Source organism: Balaenoptera physalus (genome assembly GCF_965194825.1).
Source record: "Balaenoptera physalus genome assembly, chromosome: 6".
Taxonomy (NCBI): Eukaryota; Metazoa; Chordata; class Mammalia; order Artiodactyla; family Balaenopteridae; genus Balaenoptera; species Balaenoptera physalus.
In genome coordinates, this window is record NC_138885.1 from 71063904 (window position 1) to 71085811 (window position 21908).

Consider the following 21908-nt stretch of genomic DNA (forward strand, 5'->3'; position numbering starts at 1 on the left):
ATGAGATGAGATGTCCCAGCTCAAGCAGTTAGGCAGGGGAAAAAGGGTGAATTCCTTCTTCCTCCACCTTTTGTTCTATTCAGGCCTTCAATGGACTGGATGATGCCCACCCCCATTGGGAAGAGCTGAGTCCACCAACTCAAATGTTTGTCTCATCCAGAAATATTCTCACAGACACACCCAGAAACAATGTTTAATCTGGGTACCCTATGGCCCACTCAATTTATCACATAAAATTAACCATTACAGGTACCTTACGTGGTTTTAAATTTTGTAAGCACCTTTTTTTCCCATTCTATTTGTGTAGAGTCTCTACATGTGCCTGTTTAAATTGTCACTCCCTATCCCAGTAGCGATTTCACCTTAATCCAGTGAAATTTTGTAACCCATAGTAACTCACAAGAGAATGGTAAATATATAAAGTAACTGTGTGGATTAATATACACCAGGAGGGAGAAATTAGATTAGCACTGTCCAGCTGGGCATTTGGGAATGAAGTCTGTTTCTTTAACTGCAGAAGAAGAAACTGTGCACATAAATTCTGAAGCACGCATTTACACGCTACTTGGACAAGTATAGCTGTGTTACAAAGTATAACTGACTTAATTCCTAGTATCACTAATCAAATTAACAGGTTGCCCTCAGTAGCTCTTATACTCTTAGCAATAGTCATGTACAACAAATTACAATGGCATACTTTTTGTTTAAAATATTTTAATGTTAAATTTTCTTTTTTACTCCATATCAATTGTCTTTTTTCCCTCCCCTCACTATTACCATTTTTAGCTATTTCTCCCCAAATTATCTTTGAACAAAATATAGCTCTCATATTTAACTTACAAGAACCTCAGCTTCCTTAGATTTAGTGCTCCCAATACTGTGCTATCCCATATGGTATCCACTAGCCACATGTGGCTAACTAAATTTAAATGTTAATTAATTAAAATTAAATAAAATTATAAATTCAGTTCTTTGGGAAACTACTCACACTTCAAGTGCCCAATAGACATGTGTGGCTAATGGCTACCATACTGGACTGTGTATATCTTAGAAAGTTCTATTTGGGAGTGCTGCTCTGAGATCATCTGCAGCCCTAAGATTCAGAGTTTATTCACCAGTATCATTCAATGGCCTCCCAACTGTCAAATATAATGTCTATTTTAATCCTCATACTAGTTTTATGATAGTGCTCTGTTCGTGAAACTTTTTCTCAACAGCACCATTTCCTGATTCTGTATTACTTGAATGGATTTGAATTACATTCTCTCAAAACAGTGAGTAACCATCATTTCTCAGTATATCTCACTAGTTTCTCCACCTCCTGTGGCCTTCCTTAATTGTTGCAATTACTCATTTAAGGTCCATTCCCATGACTGCATCTCCTGTTTTTGTACTCCCCAATCCATATATTATGTTCCAAGGTGATTCCGTTTTCTACCAACAGATGCTATCTTATTTAACTGGGCTGCCATCACGAAATACCCTAGACTAGGTGTCTTAAACAACAGAAATGTATTTCTCACAGTTCTGGAGGCCGAAAGTCTGAGGTCAGGTCAGGTGCTAGCATGGCTGTGTTCTAGTGAGAGCTCTCTTCCTGGCTTGCAGATGGCTGCCTTTTCACTGTGTCCTCACATGGCAGAGAGAGAGAGAGAGAAAACTCTCTGCTGTCGCTTCTTATTAAGGCACTAATCTCTTCAAACCAGGGCCTCACCCTCAAGACCTCACCTAACCTTAACTACCTCCCAAAGGCCCCATTTCCGAGTACCATCACATTGGAGGTGAGGGCCTAAACATATGAATTTTGCAGGGACACAAACATTTAGTCCATAACACATGCATAACAAACCACCTCAAAATTTAGTTGCTTAAAACTAAGGGGTGTTTTTTGTTTGTTTGTTTGTTTACTTATCACAGTTGTGTGGGTTGACCAGTGGTTCTTCTGTGCCACTTGGTATTAGCAGGAATCTCTCCTATGACTGCATTTAGCTGGCTGCTGGAATGCACTGGAACCTCCAAGAAGGCCTCTTATACACATCCAGGACCTCAGTGCTGGGGTTACTCATTTCTCCTCCAGGAGGCTTCTTGCCACAGAGGCCTCCACCTTTCTCACTGTCTCATCCTCCAGTTCTTCTTCATATGGCTTCTCTCTCCAGAAGGACAACCTGTCCTTCCTTACAGTGTGGCATCAGGGTTCCAAGGGGGAGTGTTTCAAGAAGATAAGCCCAATGTGCAAGAGCTTACCAAGGTTGCATCATACTTAATATCCCATTGGCCAAAGCCAATCATATAGCCAAGCTAACTGCAGAGGAGGGACAAGGATGTGAATCCTTACAGCTGTGGTTCACTGGGAGCCACCAATTTGACAGTCAACCACACAAGCTCTCCCCTGAATCCCCAACCCACATTTACAATTGCTACAAGAAATTTGCTCCTAAATATCTCACAGACACCTCAAATTTATCATCTCCAACATCACTCTCACTCCTCCCCACCTTAGGTCATTCAATTCTATATATTTTACTTTAGAAATTTCTCTTTGAAACCAGATTCTCTTCTCCAAACCCACTTGCCTTAATTCAAGCCTTCATTAACTGTCCAGTTCTCTACTGAACAGTATTGTCTTCCACATAACAAGTGTAATAATGGCACAGCCTTACTTATAAACTTTTTTTAAAAATAAACTCTATTTATAGACATAAGTCCTTGTCAAAGACATGTAGTGGGTTGAATGGCAGCCTTCCAAAAGACATGTCCTCCCAGAACCTGTGAATGTGACCTTATTTAGAAAGAGGGTCTTTGCAGATGTAATTAAGTTAAGGATCTCAGGATAAGAGCATCCTGGACTTAGGCCTAAATCCAGTGGCAGTTTTCCTTATAAGATACAGAACAGAAAACAGAGATACATAGAAGAGAAGGCAATGTGAAGACAGAAGCAGAGATTGGAGTGATACACCTACAGGCCAAGGAACATCAAGGATTGCTGGCAGCCACCACAAGCTAGGAGAGAGGTGAGAGATGGATTCTCCCTCAGAGCCTCCAGAAAAATAAATAAATAAATAAACCTTTCCCAACTCCTTGACTTTGGAGTTCCGGCTTTCAGCACTGTCAGAGAATAATTTCTACTGCTTTAAGCCACCAAGTTTGGGGTAATTTGTTATAACAACCCTGGGAAACAAATATAAGATCCTTCATCATTGTATCTCTATCTTCCATCTCTGTTCTCATCTTCTGCTACTCCCTACCACACAGTCTCCAAGCATGCAGATGCCTTCTCTCTTCTTGGCTTCCTCCTGAAAAGCCCTTCTCCCCTGTCCTGCCTCTCTAACTTCTCTGTTCCATTTAGACCCATTTGAAATGTCACATCCTACATGAAGTTTTACCTGTTTCCATAGTAAGAAGCAGTGTTCTATCCTCCTGTGTGATCTGTCCTCCTGCTTCCATATATTTTGGTCAGATATCTGCTATAAATTATTTAATACTTGGTATTTATTTAACCCAACATGATGCATTTAATTCTCCATTTTAAAAACTTTTACATCAAAGCACATTTTATTATTCTTTTATTTATCTCCTTTTTTCAATTAAAAAATTGAAACCACTCTGAGCAACAAGCCCACCCACATTCATAATTGTATTAAAGAAAAATAAGTACCTAGAAGGTAAATTAAAAATGTTTTAAAGATATCTAGGTGAACAATAATGACCCATGAAGATACAGAAAAATATGTTTCCATATCATGCCATAAATGTTTTATATATTCTGGTTTCTTCTTCTTAAAATCAAGAGAGTATTTTATCTCAGAAGAAAAATCAGCAATAATCAAAGTATCTTGCTGAAGAATGATACGCTGATAAAATTAATTGATTGGCTTTTTAACAGTCTCAAAATATTTTCTCTACATTTGGAGACTCAAACTTAGTAGAATATGCACAAATTTAATATTTTAAAAATTCCTTGAATCTTTATAAAGGTAACTTTGCTAAAACTATCTTAAACAATCAAATGTTGAGTTAGACACTGAGAATATAAAATAGTCAAAGGATCATCCCTTTCCTCAAAGAACATTATTTATAGTCTAGCTAGGGAGATACTTACATTAAACTATAACTGACAATACAAGCTACCATTGATGGAGTAGGACAGACAAGGAAATCTATAAAAGAAATCAGAAGTATTCTTAAATGCCATATGATATTGTTTATATCTAATAATAATCCATAATTAGTATTAATATTGAAAGTGTAGGCCCACTAATACCAGAACAAAAGGAGGAAAAAACTGGAGGAAAATTCAACAATAGATGGTTCAGTTTTCATTTAGGGAATTAACATGTAAGAAGAAGGATAGAAATAAATATTAAATATTGAGGCCTTTCTGCTTAATTGCCATGGCTTCATTCACTAAATCAAAAGTAATTAATCATTCCAGTTATTGCTTTACATGTATTATAGGAAAAACACTATAAGAATAGAATAAGGATGCCTTATCACTTAAAAGACAGTCTCCATTTGTCTCATCTGTTATTTACAGTTTGATTCAAAGATGAAATATTACTCCCAAGATAACTTCAGCAGCAACTAATATCAAAAAGCAAACATGTCAACTCTTAACTATTTTTTATCTTTCGAGTGATTATGATAAATGAGAACAAGGTCAATCTATAAGTTTCAAATAAACATTTTTGACAACATACCATATGCTCTCCATAAAACATTTATAATGTTTTAGTGTTAGAATTTACCTTCCCCCAAATAAATATATCAAAATTAAAACAATCTGAACTTTGAGAAACTATGAATCTCTTGCCAAAATAATCTTCCTAATATGGGATATAATGTGAAATAGCAGCTAACATAATTAGTTACCATTCCAGAAACTCTAATCACATCATTGTTATGTGCTATAAGAACAGATAACGAGTGTAGCCTTGTGCATTATGCAAAAAGTCAATCCAAGATAGAACCTGATACTGGATATTTCCCCTGAAGTTTAGCCTCTGATAGATTTTCTCACTGTGTATATTTTTTTTTTAGCACAAAACCTGCTTCTTAATGAGACTCTTGTAAATGTAGGAAATTTCTTTACCAGTTATTTTACCACCAAGAAACAGAACAATTTAAATGTCTTACCAGATATCAACATAATAAATATAGTAAAGAAAAAAACAAAAAAATTGGCCAAATTATTAATTTAATGCCATAATACAATAATAAGACAAAGAATGCGGTTAATTTCAGTTTCTCATCCAAATACTCTTTTGAGCAAAGTAAAATGTGTCATTTTCAGCCTGGCTGCCTTTTCTTGCACTCTTTCATCCATCTGTTCGATTGGGCTTCTCCAAATTTTCCCTATTAAATGAACTTTACCCTCCAAAGATATTCTGACAATGACCTTGGAGGCAGTTTAAAGCATTTTTTGTTAGTTTGTTTGTTTGTCTGTGGTAGTGACTTCATTGTATTGCTTCTAACCCGGTCATTTTTTCTGAAATTGCAAACTTGTGTCTTAAATATGTACTTTGTAGGCTGGCTCTTCTCCTTTAGCAGATTCCCTAGTGAAGTGGGAGTGGTGCTATCTATCATCATCTTGGTCACAGTGAAGGCCACTGTGGGAGCACAAGGCAATCTCTGTCACTGCCCTTAATGATTTTAGGTTGGTCAGAATTTCCATTTAACATATTTTCATTAGTTTCAAGCTAGGAATGGTAGGGCAACTTACTTAACTTCTCTATGCTTCAGGTTCTACGTCTATAAAATGTGAATCACTTCCCTAACAGGATTGTCTGGAGGATGAAATGAGTTCATACATGTATAGCACTTAGAACAGTATTCGGCAAATAGTAAGCTCTCAGTAAATGTTAGCTATTCTATTATTGTTATTGTTATCACTATTTTAACCACCAATCCATATTCCTTAAGGAAATACAATTTTTAAACACACTATTTTTAAGGAACATAAATGCTGACATGAATAATTATTTTTAAAACCATAATTTCTGCTAGTTGGGGGTAACTGAAAAAAAAATCACTATAGAGAAAGATAGAATTTAACAGAACTAAATATGTGAAAGAGCACAATCGTGGCAGGAAATTGAAACAATTCGAGGAGCCAGAAAACATAAACAACAAACAAATAAACACTGCTTAGCAAGACGACACACTTGCTTTTCAAAAGAACTGGCTGTGCTGGTTTTGCACATGTTCAGAGGAGTCTTGCAGATCAACACAACCAGCCCTCTCAGGAAGTGTCAGCATTACTGCTCTCTGCTACACTAGCCACCATGCCTTCCGACAGGCGGTACGACTAACTCCACATTCCCAAAATACACGCAAAGTAAGCTTCCCAATAACTCACTATGCATGGAAATGTTCCTCTTTCTAAATTTTCATAAAATGAGATTTACTGACACACAAAAAGAATTCACAGATTTTACTTTTACATCAGCAACAAAATTTTAGTGACTTTTGTGCTATCTTTTTCTTTTTATTGACAGGATAATATATACTTGTAAAAATTTAAATATAACAAGATTATATAAAGGAAAGAATAAAAGTCTTCCATCCCTGTTCCCTAGAAACACACTTATCAGTATAGTATGTATCAATAGACAAATAGCTATATAGATACCTTTATATATACATATTTTTTATGTGCACAGAAAAAAACTATATATAAATTGAACCGTTCTATAACATTGATCAGAAATTTACTTTCTTTACTCAACAGTGTATTAAAGACATTCTTCCACATCAGAATAAAACCTTTCAAAAGAATAAAAATTCAAAAAAGGTTTTTATCTTCAAGTAAAATTAACACTCCGAGAAGACCATGTTTATTCTATCCAGAATTATAAGAGAAGTGACTGTCTCTTCTAAATCAGAATTTAACTTCCAATGATAAATTATATTGAGTAGTTTACCGAAGTTCTCAGATATAATAGTAGAATAGAATCTTCTAGTCCTAGCTACCAAAGGTAGCTAATTTTTCATGCTTCAAGTAAAACTGCACAATAATTTGATCATTAGCCTACAGTTAATATAAAGTTGGAATTTTCAAAGGCTTTGTTTTTTTTCCTCACGTATCAGAATTGGAGAAGTAGTAGGAGAGCAGGGATAGTTAGAGCAAGGCTGATGGTTTCACAAGCCAGAATGCAGATATGAGCAAGTCTGAAATGGGAGTAGGCAGCTGCAAGCAAGTAGAGAAACGAGAAACAAGAACGCAGCAGTTGACAGCAAAGGAAATCATCAACAAAATGAAAATGCAATCTACAGAATGAAAGAAAATATCTCCAAATCATCTACCTGATAAGGGGTTAATATCCAAAATATATGAAGAACTCATACAATGCAACAATTAAAAAATGGGCAGAGGAACATTCAGGAACATTCAGACATTTTTCCAAAGAAGACATACAGGTGGCCAACAGATACATGAAAAGGTGCTCATCATCACTAATCATGAAGGCAATGCAACTCAACACCATGATGAGATTATTAACTCATACCTGATAGAATGGCTATTATCAAAAAGACAAGAAATAACAAGTGTTGGCGAGGATGCAGAGAAAAGGGAACCCTGTGTACTGTTGGTGGGAATGCAATTTGGTGCAGCCACTGTTGAAAACAGTATAAAGGTTCCTCAAAAAATTAAAAATAGAATTACCACATGGCATAGCAATTCCACTTCTGCATATTTATCCAAAGGAAAAAACCACTAACTCGAGAAGATATCTGTACCCATATGTTTACTTCAGCATTATTTACCACAGCCAAGATATAGAAACAACCTAAGTGTCCATCGATGAATGAATGAATAAAGAAGACATGGTATATATACAGAATGGAATATTATTCAGCTGTAAAAAAGGACGAAATCTTGCCATTTGTGACAACACAGATGGACCTTGAGGGCATTATGCTAAGTGAAATAAGTCCGACAGAGAGAGACAAATACCAAATGATCTCACTTATATGTGGGATCTAAAAAACAAAAACAGCAAGCTCATAGATACAGAGGAAAGATGGGTGGTTGCCAGAGGTGGGGATGGGGGATGGGCAAAACGGATGAAGGTGGTCAAAAGGTACAAACTTCCAGTCATAAAATAAATAAATCATGAGAATATAATATGCAGCATGGTGACTGACTATATTTAACGATACTGTATTGCATATTTGAAAGTTGTTAAGGAGTGTATGTCTTAAAAGTTCTCATCAAGAAGAAATAAAAGTTTTGTAATTATGTATGGTGATGGATGTTAACTAGACTTACTGTGGTAATCATTTTGCAGTATATAAAAATTTGAATCATTATGTTGTACAGCTGAAATTAATATAACACTATATGTCAACCCCCAATTTAAAAAAATAAAATTTAAAAATTAATTTAAAAAAAGAGCAAAGTTAACACCTATATATAGCATGACTGATCAGGGTAACAGGTAAATCAAAGAGCAAAAAGGCAGGGTCCAACAGAGTGACTGTCTGAAGTGAAAATATGAGCAAAAGAAATGCATATACATGTTTATGGTGGATGGTATTTTGCTTGCATTATTCACTACCTTCTTCCTTCTGAAGGGATGACCTACTACTGTTATATGGCTTGCCATTCCTCCTGCAGAGGGAGCATACCCCCTCACCTCACTGGTACTGGGCTAGGCCACTTACCCTGTTTTGGTCACTTGATGTATGCCACATCTAAACAGAAGCTTTATGAAGCATCAGGAGCTTCTTCCAGGGCTCTTGATCTTTTCCTCTGCCGTAAGAATGGGAAATGGGACTGTCCCATAGAGGTACTTCTCCTTTAACATGATCCAGAATGAGAAGACACTTGGAGTAGGGCCACAGTTGACCACAGGATACAAGCCATGTAAATGAGAAATAAATGTTTTGTTGTTGCAAGCCCCTAAGATATTGTTACTGGAGCAAAGTTGACCAATACAGAAATTGGTACCTAGAAGTGGGGTGCTGCTATGTGGCCCTATCTTCTGCACCAGATAGCAGGTGGCACGGAAACTATTATTCGGAGCTAGAAAAATGGTGACCCGTGTTATGCAAGGATCAAATATTTGGTGAAATTTTCACCTGCAATAACTTAAACAGCAGGCAATAAACCTAATAAATTTATGGCTTTGGGTGAAGAGAATGCAAAACAAAATGTTACTAGTGTACTCTGGTCATTCCTAGCTGTATTTAACAAGATTCTACAAAAAAAGGTGAGCTCATGAAAAGAACAGGCCTATCTATAAGCACGATGCAAGGGACAATAGAGAACCCAGAAATCCTAGGAGTTGCCACCCTGAAAGCTACAACTGTTTCTCATCTCAACTTCAGATGAAATTTGACAATACTCTGTGCAACAAAGGCCAAATAAGACAGTCTTGGGGCAGAGAAATGGCTCAGAAAAAGAATATGACTCCATGAAACCCTGATAAGCACAAAGAATCATCAACAATAAGAACAAAATTCAAAGAGATGTTTGGAGACAGTTGTATTAAAAAAGGACAGTGTTTAAAAAGGACTGTGACTGTTAAACATAAAACAATAAACATAAAACAATCTTTGGGCTGCAGTCATCTGGGGGCTTGGCTGGACTAAACGGCCCAGGCTGTGTGGCCCCTTCACAGAGATGGCTGAAGTCCAGGCTCAGTGGGTCTCTGGAACAGCTGAATCAGTTGATTTCTCTCTGTCACTCTCTCTCCCAGCTAAATCAATCAATCTCTCTCCCTCTCCTTCTCTCTCTTTCTCTACAGTTTCAGGCCTTCTCACTCACCATAAGGTTTCTCCATGTGGTCTTTCCAGCAGGATTGCCAGACTTCTTACATGTCGGCTTAGATCTTCCAAAAACACAAAAGTGGAAGCTGCCAGGCTTCTTAAGGCTTAAAACCAGAATTGGCATAGCATCACTTCTACCACATTCTATTCATTAAAAGGAATCAAGGTCAGCCCAGGTTCAACGTTTGAAGGGACTACAAAAAGGCACGAATACCTGCAAGCCAGTTTACTGACCGCCATTTCTGGAGACCAGCTGCCATCATGCACAATAAATATTTATTGTATAAGCTCACTTATTAATAACCTTCTACTGTAGCAGACCACATTCTTATTGTGGCAGATAGGCACACAATGGTTTAAAATCATCACCCTTATTTTCATTATCAAACAGCATTTATATAGTCATGATTTTCACACACTATTCCAAAAAAGGAAAATGAACCAAAAATAAACCTCTTGGCAGGATTAATACAGAAAGATCTTATTTCAAAGATTCTGATTCCATATCATTGTTGCAGTTTTATAAAGGAAAGTTAAATGTGAGGATGTAGATTTGACAACAGTAATTAAAAGAGTATGGACTTAGCCAGAACCCCACATAAAAAGTTGAAAAATCAGATATTTGGAAATCAGGACACAGGTTCTAGTCTCAGTTTTGAAGGTTAACACTGACTAAGTGTTTCATTTTGGAAAAGTCTCTGAACTTCAGTTCTCTCAACTATAAAATGAGAATATGGGAACCAACAGTTTTCAAACGTTTTCTAGCTTGTATACTTTATTCAAAAGTAGTTTTACTCATAGGAGGCAGGGAAATAAGATGTGGGGGAGTAGGGATGTGTCTGACCCTTCCCCAATCAGAGTACTTTTGTTTTAAATACTGAGTTTTCTTTGGAGGACTGCATTTAAACAAATGGTTCTGTAAATAAAATGTATCTGAAAATGAGCGATCTGGCCCCAAACCCCCATTTTATAGATGAGGAACTTTATAGATTTCGCCCCTTTCTGCACCCTTCCCTCTGCCTTCTTTTTTTCCCCCCCCTCTGCCTTCTTAGTGCCTGTCATCAGCTCTTGTTCCTTCGTACAACACCCCACCCCTCCAGTGGCTCCCTGCTCTCAGCCGCCCTACAACCATAGTATTCTGTGCTTAAATGAGGCCCAACTCTGTGGGGAATGAGGAATTCAAGATGAAGAACTGCATGAGATTGTGATTTCAAACTCACAAGCTGGTAACAATGATCACTGAGTGAAAAATACAGACAAGAAAATTTGATTCTAAATTCTAATGTGATGTTGAGGGAAAATAAGCCAATAAAATATTCTCAAAATCAGGCTGTATTATACACAACCTCTCGTAGGACACAAGGGTTCAATTCAAAAAGTTACTCGTCTTGAGAAACAAATGGTATGTTGTTTCCCACAAGAACCCCTGACTAGAGGTTTACATCTGAGAAGTACTTCACTCACTAGTGTAAAAAATTTTAAGAACACAGGCACTAACAATGTTCCACTGCTTTCTGATGAGTTCTCTCTGTTCCTTCCGAGACACAAATAATTGCCAAGTTAAGTGATCTCACGTTTTCACTCTAATTAAATGAAATAACACTTTATTCTTCCAGATCCCTATCAAGATATATATTAAAATTGCCTATGCTAAAAGCAATAAATGTACATCTTATATAATCATCCAACTGTCTACAATACGTTTCAAATATCTTTTTGTTAGTATGCAAACAGCATAACATTTCCTGGTCACTGAAGTCTCCTGGTTCCTAATAATGGTGCTATAAAAAAAAGGACACTTACTTTTTATTTTAGATTTCATAATAATAAGAATGTGTTCTCTTATTAACATGAACCTTATTTCTACTGAATCTTTAATTCAAGATTAGGAGACATTGGCAGACTTCAATATCTTGACAACATTAGGTCACTGTAAAGTTAATTATTCTTTCCTTTGCTCTGTCAAGGTACACCAAATTTAGCTTGAAGAGCACTCAGAGAGTAATTCCCCTAGAGGGTCCTGTTATTCACAAGAAAGTATGTTGCACAGATATGGTGCCTGTATCAGTTAGGGTTTGACCAGGAAAGCAGGACCACTATGAGTGATGTGAATAAGGGAATTACTACAGAGATTAGACCTTACACAATTTGGGGAGAAGCTAAGGAAATAACGTCTCAGAAAGGGACAGCTAAAGGATCAAAGTTCCTAAGACCACAAAGGGGAGCTGGTGAAGATTACGGAAGGTTACTGTCTCTGCATCTGGTGATGAACCTGTAGGTCAGCAGGGCAGGGAGTCAGGAAGAAGAGCCGAGAACAAACTACGGAGAGCAAGGACAAACGTGTGAGGACAAACTGGTACCAGTGTTGTCTGTTTCTCACCATTTCACACCTTGATTATATGGATGACCTGACCTAAGCCTTCCCCCTCAAAGCAGCACATACCCTGAACCCCTGGTCTAGGACTCAGAAAAGCTGAAAAAGATCTGGTAGGAGTTGGAGGCGCTGAGTGCCCAGCTGCTGCCCCACCACCCAAAGGCTGCTGTAGTGACAACAAGTATGAGTTGCACCTGGGACCCTACACAGAGCTTACAAATGTATAGGCTTCCACTTAACTGCTGCTTTCCAAATCTCAGGCAGATTTCTCATGTGACCAGCCCTAACCGGGACCATACAGAGAAGAGAGCTCTGGAAAACACAGTTCCAACTTAGCTAAATTGGCACAATATCAAATTACCACAGTGCCCGGAAGTTCCTTCATGTACTGTAAATTGATCCGAAGATGGATTTAAGCCTCTCAAAGTCGACATATATTCATTCAGTGATAAAGTCTATGAAAATACAGAATTTTAATTACTGTATTTATTTGCAAATTTTCCTCCAAATTTTTTTCCTATCTAATATTAGAAACATTTCTACCAGCAAAGAGGTACTTATTTTGCTCTTACCTAGACAAACATAAAATGTAAAAGAACACTCAACACCTTATCACTAGCTGAACAATTTTTTAAATGGAAAAATATCTACTTAATGCTTCTCCATTTCCACCAACTACGTTTTATCATTTCAGCTCTTCTCACACTATCTCCTTTCTACTATTCCTAAGACAAAAAGTATTTAAACTCCAAACAGGAGGCCTTCTTGCTCCTGTGCAATGTGGCTTTTTCTCAGTACCACCAAGTTTATCTATCAGGACTGTATAAATCTGAACTATAATTATAAATTTGAATTGAGTTCAAGCTCTTTCTCACAGAGCTCTATGTCTCATGCAAATTAGAACACAGGGTGTGTCACCCAGTTCTACATCCCTGGAAACCCAACTCAGCTCTGACACTGGCAACATCCTTAATACATGCTTGGAGTCCCTACAGATGTCTCTGCCCTCATCAAAGAACTCCTCCAGGGAGAAAGTCACAAGGTCAGCTTTGCCTAAGGCCCTTCTTGGCCTGCAGGGACACACTCTCCTATTCAACACCGGCCCTGGGCTCCAGGAGGAGTTCATTCTCTCCCACTTGCCAGAGCATTAAGAGTGATCCCAGGCACTTAAATGATTTAGAGGAACCTTCTGGAAATCACAGTTTTTTCAACCACATTCCCCTCACTTTGGAAACTTTCTGACAGGAATATCGTCTCAGTAGTGGCATTTGCTAATAAGTTAACTAGCTAACATATTCCTATGATATGTTGAAAAGTCACCAAGAACTGGAGTAGAAGATCTAGGTTTTGGTTCTGGCACCAGATCTCTCTAAGCCTCCCTGTAGAAGGTAAACTTCACCTTACAGAGGTGTTGTTGTGAAGTGGAAATGAGATAATGAATATCTTATCCTCACCCAATATCACCCTGACCAGTCCATTATCCACCTCTTCGGTAAGGAAACAGCTTCTCCTTGTATGGGGCCGTATCGTTTGGGTGACAGAGTACTTGTAGGATTTCAAAGCCACTTCAGGGGCCATCTCAAAGCCACTGTTCCCTTCCACACGGGCCCTGTTGTGGACCTGCCCCACCATGCCTCATTCTCACTTACTGTGAAGTGGGAGGTCTTTCACATTTAGGGTGAGGGTTGTTTTTCTTTCTCCTTCTCTCTCAGGGTCCCTGCTATCCCTCCCTATAGTCCAGCCTTATATTACTCAGGATTAGAAGGGCATCATAAAAAGATTAATTCAGAAAAAGAATGTTATGTGATATAAATGCATATTAACATGGAACATGCTTTTCTCCTTCTCTCTAGGTTTTATTTTATGTCACCCATGCTCAACAATTGGCTTTTTTTCCCCAATAATATTCCTAAGATAAGATCACATACTTGACTTCATTTTCCCTACTTCTTTTCCCTTAAAGTTACTTTAAGTATTGTTTATAATAAAAGGCAAACATATAACCAAACAGCTTAATAAAAATTAAACCTAATGTCTGCTATATTTACATTTAAATTGCAGAGAAATAAGTACGTGGAAGCTATCTCCATCATCAACAGCAGTTGCTAGGCCTATGAAATATTTGTGCATGTAGAGACTACTGAAGAGCAATAAGTTTCAGTTTCCTTCCCTCTCTTCCTCCATCCTGACCTTGTCCACATCCTTAGCGACCAGATAAAATCAAGCTCAGACTCTGAAGGACATTTGATCAGTAGATTACACACAATCAAAAATATCAATTTTTATTTTAAAATGTTAAACTTACTACAAGCTGATCAGGAAAGGTCAAATATGACTTCTTCAAACATGCAATATTTGAAATTGGAAAAATTTGGCTTATAGCTAATAATTTTTAAGTTGTAAGAGCATTTCATGAAGATGTTGCCTGTTTCAAATACTCAATAAGATCTTCTCTCTCACTCTTCTTTTTAAGACCAGCAAAGACCATTTTAGTTCCAGGGATATATTTCTTTGGGTTCTCCAAATATTCCATCAGAGTCTCCTCTCCCCAGATAACACCTATGAAGGTGAAAATAAGTTTTAAGTTTGTGAAGTTACATTTGTAAGGTTTACTTTCTGATGTGACCCACATTTGTGAACAAAAGATTACTCTTGGACTCAGTAGGAAGGTTATTACAACTGAGAATACTTAGTTTCTGACCTACAAGAAAATTCCAAAATTAGTCTTCGGTGATCTACTCTTGGGCTTCTTCGTAGAAATCCAAGGCTGTTTAAGATTATCTAAGGTACACCAATGAACTACCAACCCAGACATGTTGGGCCTAAGCAGTATGCCATCCTCCTAGAATCACAGAGAATTCCTTCTATCTTAGAGATCAATTAACCCAAATCCTCATTTTGCAGATGAGTAAATGATGACCCAAAGAGAGGATAATAACTTACCCTAAGATGACAAGGCTACATAGAGTAAAGAACTGGTGACTAGTAACTTATATTTCCATGTTTTTTTGTTTGTCTTTTTCCCAATCACACCAAGCTGCCTCTGTCAGGATCTCTGTCAAAAACCTATGATTTCAGGAATCCAGTTTTACAACGAGAGAGAGAGAGGTTGCATCTAACGTTTTTCCTTTCTAAAGCCAGTTGAAAAGAACATGAACAAAGAGAAACAGAAATGCTAGTTCCACTTTCAATAAAATTTATGAGTGAGTGCCACTACCACCAAACTTGATACAATTAGAAGACTATCAAGGACATAAGACCTGGACAGAGTGAGAGGACACTTTTCACTAATTTTGAAAGAAGAGAAAAGTTCTCCAAAATAGGTGACAAATCCTGAGGTGCAGAGTCATAACCCTCTGTTTGGCCCAAAAAGAGTAGAGTACATATTGGCTGGCTGCGAAAGTCTCCCTAAATTCAATTTGATACCATGGAGGGCCAGGGGAGCCAGGAGTAAAGAAGAAAACACATCTTTAAAAGAAAGATTCTACCTTGTTATAGGATAAAAGAGAAACTTGAGGTGTTGTATAACCCTGGAGCTGCCTGCCTTTGTCAGCTGACGAGCCCCAAATAACCCCGCAGCAAACATACACACATACATGTAGCTCTAACACGTAACTGTGGCTGAGGAAGATCTTATAACCAACTGGAACACTCAGACCCTCACTCTTACTGTCCTTCTGCAAATAACCAATCAAGGAAAAATTGTCCTAATCAAAAGATGAGTAGTAATCAGAAAGGAATCACCATGAAAGAGTACTGAAAACACACACACACAACATACACACACACAGCAGAAAGGAATATAAAAAAAAGTTAAGGGGCTTCCCTGGTGGCGCAGCAGTTGAGAATCTGCCTGCCGATGCAGGGGACGTGGGTTCGAGCCCTGGTCTGGGAGAATCCCACATGCCGTGGAGCAACTGGGCCCGTGAGCCACAATTACTGAGCCTGCACGTCTGGAGCCTGTGCTCTGCAACAAGAGAGGCCGCGATAGTGAGAGGCCCGCGCACCGCAATGAAGAGTGGCCCCCGCCTGCCACAACTAGAGAAAGCCCTCGCACAGAAACGAAGACCCAACACAGCCATAAATAAATTAATTAATTAATTTTAAAAAAACCAAAAAAACCCATTGACTTAAAAAAAAAAAAAAAGTTGAATGAAATATACACAAAAGAAATTATATACACTAAGCAGAAAAAATCAGAAGCACATTCCCATGGATTCAGAAAAGGTTTTTATTATTTGTAATGAGGTGGATGGACCTAGAGTCTGTCATACAGAGTGAAGTAAGTCAGAAAGAGAAAAACAAATACCGTATGCTAAAGCACATATATGGAATCTAAAAAAACAGTACTGGGACCTCCCCTGTGGCACAGTGGTTAAGAATCCGCCTGCCAATGCAGGGGCCACGGGCCCTAGCCCGGGAATATCCCACCTGCCGCGGAGCAACTAAGCCCATGCACCACAACTACTGAGCCTGTGCTCTAGAGCTCGTGAGACACAACTACTCAGCCCACGTGCCACAGCTACTGAAGCCTCTGTGCCTACAGCCCATGCTCCACAACAAGAGAAGCCACTGCAACGAGAAGCCAGTGCACTGCAACAAAGAGTAGCCCCCACTCAGTGCAACTAGAGAAAGCCTGTGCACAACAACAAGGACCCAACGCAGCCAAAAGTAAATAAATAAAATTTTAAAAAATAAATAAATAAATTTATTTTTAAAAAATAAATAAATATGGGGACCCTTAAGATGACGGAGGAGTAAGACGTGGAGATCACCTTCCTCCCCACAAATACATCAAAAATACACCTACATGTGGAACAGCACCTACAGAACACCTACTGGACGCTGGCAGAAGACCTCAGACTTCCCAAAAGGCAAGAAACTCCCCACACACCTGGGTAGGGCAAAAGAAAAAAGAAAAAACAGAGACAAAAGAACAGGGACGGGACCTGCACCTCAGGGAGAGAGCTGTGAAGGAGGAAAAGTTTCCACACACTAGGAAGCCCCTTCACTGGCGGAGACGATGGCGGGTGCCGGGGGGGAAGCTTCAGAGCCACGGAGGACAGCGCAGCAACAGGGATGCAGAGGGCAAAGCGGAGAGATTCCCGCACAGAGAATCAGTGCTGACCAGCACTCACCAGCCTGAGAGTCTTGTCTGCTCACCAGCCGGGACAGGTGTGGGCTGGGAGCTGAGGCTCGGGCTTCGGAGGTCAGATCCCAGGGAGAGGACTGGGGTTGGCTGTGAGAACACAGCCTGAAGGAAGATAGTGCACCACGGCTAGCTGGAAGGGAGTCCAGGAAAACCTCTGGACCTGCCTAAGAGGCAAGAGACCACTGTTTCAGGGTGCGCAAGGAGAGGGGATTCAGAGCACCGCCTAAACAAGCTCCAGTGACGGGCGCGAGCCGCGGCTATCAGCACAGACACCAGAGACAGGCATGAAATGCTAAGGCTGCTGCTGCAGCCACCAAGAAGCCTGTGTGCAAGCACAGGTCACTATCCACACCTCCCCACCCAGGAGCCTGTGCAGCCCGCCACTGCCAGGGTCCCGTGACCCAGGGACCACTTCTTTAGGTGAACACATGGCGCGCCTCAGGCTGTAGCAATGTCACACCAGCCTCTGCTGCCTCAGGCTCCCCCCGCATACCATACCCCTCCCTCCCCCCAGCCTGAGGGAGCCAGAACCCCCTAATCAGCTGCTACTTTAACCCCATAATGTCTGAGCGGGAACAGACGCCCTCAGGAGACCTACATGCAGAGGCGGGGCCAAATCCAAAGCTGAACCCCAGGAGCTATGCGAACAAGAAGACAAAGGGAAATTTCTCCCAGCAGCCTCAGGAGCAGCGGATTAAAGCTCCACAAACACCCTGATGTACCCTGCATCTGTGGAATACCTGAATAGACAAGGAATCATCCCAAAACTGAGGCGGTGGACTTTGGGAGCAACTATAGACTTGGGGTTTGCTTTCTGCATCTAATTTGCTTCTAGTTTTATGTTTATCTTAATTTAGTATTTAGAGCTTATTATCATTGGTAGATTTGTTTATTGATTTGGTTGCTCTCTTCCTTTCTTGTTTTTATAAATATATATATATATATTTTTTCCTTTGTCTCTTTTTGTGAGTGTGTAACTGTATTCTTCTTTGCGTGATTGTCTCTGTATAGGTTTGCTTTTACCATTTGTCCTAGGGTTCTGCCTGTCTGGTTTTTTATCTTAGTATAGATTTTAGCACTTGTTATGATTGGTGGGTTTGTTCTGTGGTTTGGTTTCTCTCTTCTTTCTTTTTTTTATTATTTTTAAAATTTTTTAAAAATATTTTTTATTTTAATAACTTTATTTTATTATTTTTATTTCTTTTTTTCTTTATTTCTTTCTTTCTTTTTCTCCCTTTTCTTCTGAGTCGTGTGGCTGACAAGGTCTTGGTGCTCTGGCCAGGTGTCAGGCCTGAGCCTCTGAGGTGGGAGAGCTGAGTTCAGGACATTGGTCCACCAGAGACCTCCCAACCCTGTGTAATAGCAAACGGCCAAAGCTCACCCAGAGATCTCCAACCCAATGCTAAGACCCAGCTCCACTCAACAACCAGCAAGCTACAGTGCTGGACACCCTATGCCAAACAACTAGCAAGACAGAAACACAACCCCACCCATTAGCAGAGAGGCTGCCTAAAATCATAATAAGGTCACAGACACCCCAAAACACACCACCGGACATGGTCCTGCCCACCAAAAAGACAGGATCCAGCCTCATCCACCAGAACACAGGCACCAGTCCCCTCCACCAGGAAGCCTACACAACCCACTGAACCAAGCTTACCCACTGGGGGCAAACACCAAAAACAAGAGGAACTATGAACCTGCAGCCTGCAAAAAGGAGACCCCAAACACAGTAAGTTAAGCAAAATGAGAACACAGAGAAATACACAGCAGATGAAGGAGCAAGGTAAAAACCCACCAGACCAAACAAATGAAGAGGAAATAGGAAGTTTACTTGAAAAAGATTTCAGAATAATGATAGTAAAGATGATCCAAAATCTTGGAAATAGAACGGAGAAAATATAAGAAACGTTTAACAAGGACCTAGAAGAACAAAAGAGCAAACAAACAATGATGAACAACACAATAAATGAAATTAAAAATTCTCTAGAAGGAATCAATAGCAGGATAACTGAGGAAGAAGAACAGATAAGTGACTTGAAAGATAAAATAGTGCAAATAACTACCGCAGAGCAGAATAAAGAAAAAAAGAATGAAAAGAATTGAGACAGTCTCAGAGACCTCTAGGACAACATTAAATGCAACAACATTCGAATTATAGGGGTCCCAGAAGAAGAATAGAGAAAGAAAGGGACTGAGAAAATATTTGAAGAGATTATACTTGAAAACTTCCCAAATATGAGAAGGGAAATAATCAAGTCCAGGAAGCACAGAGACTCCCATACAGGATAAATCCAAGGAGAAACACACCAAGACACATATTAATCAAACTATCAAAAATTAAACACAAAGAAAACATATTAAAAGCAGCAAGGGAAAAACAACAAATAACATACAAGGGACTCCACATAAGGTTAACAGCTGAACTTTCAGCAGAAACTCTGCAAGCCAGAAGGAAGTGGCAGGACATAATGAAAGTGATGAAAGGGGAAAACCTACAACCAAGATTACTCTACCCAGCAAAGATCTCATTCAGACTCGACAAAGAAATTAAAAACTTTACAGACAAGCAAAAGCTAAGAGAATTCAGCACCACCAAACCAGCTTTACAACAAATGCTAAACGAACTTTTCTAGGGAGGAAACACAAGAGAAGGAAAAGACCTACAATAACAAACCCAAAACAATTCAGAAAATGGTAATAGGAACATATATATCAATAACTACCAAAAATGTAAATGGATTAAATGCTCCAACCAAAAGACACAGACTGGCTGAATGGACACAAAAACAACACCTGTATAATGCTGTCTACAACAGACCCACTTCAGACCTAGGGACACATACAGACTGAAAGTGAGGTGATGGAAAAAGATATTCCATGCAAATGGAAATCAAAAGAAAGCTGGAGTAGCAATTCTCGTATCAAACAAAATAGACTTTAAGAAAATACTATTACAAGAGACAAAGAAGGACACTACCTAATGATCAAGGGATCAATCCAAGAAGATATAACAATTGTAAATATTTATTCACCCAACATAGGAACACCTCAATACATACGGCAAATGCTATCAGCCATAAAAGGGGAAACTAACATTAACACAATCATAGTAGGGGACTTTAACACCCCACTTTCACCAAAGGACAGGTCATCCAAAATGAAAATAAAGAAGGAAACACAGGCTTTAAATGATACATTAAACAATATGGACTTAATTGATATTTATAGGATATTCCATCCAAAAACAACAGAATACACTTTCTTCTCAAGGGCTCATGGAACATTCTCCAGGATAGATCATATCTTGGGTCACAAATCAACTCTTGGTAAATTTAAGAAAATTGAAATCGTATCAAGTATCTTTTCTGACCACAATGCTATGAGACTAGATATCAATAACAGGAAAAAAACTGTAACAAATACAAACACATGGAGGCTAAACAATACACTACTAAATAACCAAAAGATCACTGAAGAAATCCAAGAGAAAGTCAAAAAATACCTAGAAACAAATAACGATGGAAACAAAATGACCCAGAACCTATAGGATGTAGCAAAAGCAGTTCTAAGAGGGAAGTTTATAGCAATACAATCCTACCTCAAGAAAGAAGAAACATCTCAAATAAACAACCTAACCTTACACCTAAAGCAATTAGAGAAAGAAGAACAAAAAAACCCCAATGTCAGCAGAAGGAAAGAGATAATAAAGATCAGATCAAAAATAAATGAAAAAGAAATGAAACGATAGCAAAGATCAGTAAAACTAAAAGCTGGTTCTTTGAGAGGATAAACAAAATTGATAAACCACTAGCGAGACTCACCAAGAAAGAAAGGGAGAAGAGTCAAATCAACAGAATTAGAAAATGAAAAAGGAGGGAGGAACCAAGATGGTGGAGTAGAAGGACGTGCTCTCACTCCCTCTTGCGAGAACACGAGAATCACAACTAGCTGCTGGACAATCATCAACAGGAAGACACTGGAACTCACTAAAAAAGATACCCCACATCCAAAGACAAAGGAGAAGCCACAATGAGATGGTACGAGGGGCACAATCAGAGTAAAATCAAATCCCATAACTAGTGGGTGGGTGACTCACAGACTGGCGAACACTTATATCACAGAAGTCCACCCACTGGAGTGAAGGTTCTGAGCCCCACGTCAGGCTTCCCAACCTGGGGGTGTGGCAACGGGAGGAGGAATTCATAGAGAATCAGACTTTGAAGCCTAGTGGGAATTGATTGCAGGACTTTGAGAGGACTGGGGGAAACAGAGACCCCACTCTGGGAGGGCACACACAAAATAGTGTGTGCATCGGGGCCCAGGGGAAAGAGCACTGACCCTGGGGGAGACTGAACCAGACCTACCTGCTAGTGTTGGAGGGTCTCCTGCAGAGGCGGAGGGTGGCTCTGTTTCACCGTGGGGACAAGGACACTGGCAGCAGAAGTTCTGGGAAGTACTCCTTGGCGTGAGTCCTCCCAGGGTCTGTCATTAGCCCCACCAAAGAGCCCAGGTAGGCTCCAGGGTTGGGTTACCTCAGGCCAAACAACCAACAGGGAAGGAACCCAGCCCCACCCATCAACAGTCAAGTGGATTAAAGTTTTACTGAGCTCT

The 21908-nt window shown here is 39.3% G+C and overlaps 1 protein-coding gene across 1 annotated transcript in view; it reads right to left on the reverse strand.

Annotated features, from left to right (window-relative positions):
* Positions 1 to 948: 948 nt before the first annotated feature.
* Positions 949 to 21908, reverse strand: part of LOC309663224 (cytochrome c 2) — a 38507-nt gene continuing 17547 nt past the window's right edge. Inside the window, exon 2 of the mRNA XM_082466847.1 lies at positions 949 to 14701. Within this exon, the coding sequence (XP_082322973.1) occupies positions 14553 to 14701 (149 nt within the window). The 3' untranslated portion in view covers positions 949 to 14552. The remainder of the gene's footprint in view (positions 14702 to 21908) is intronic.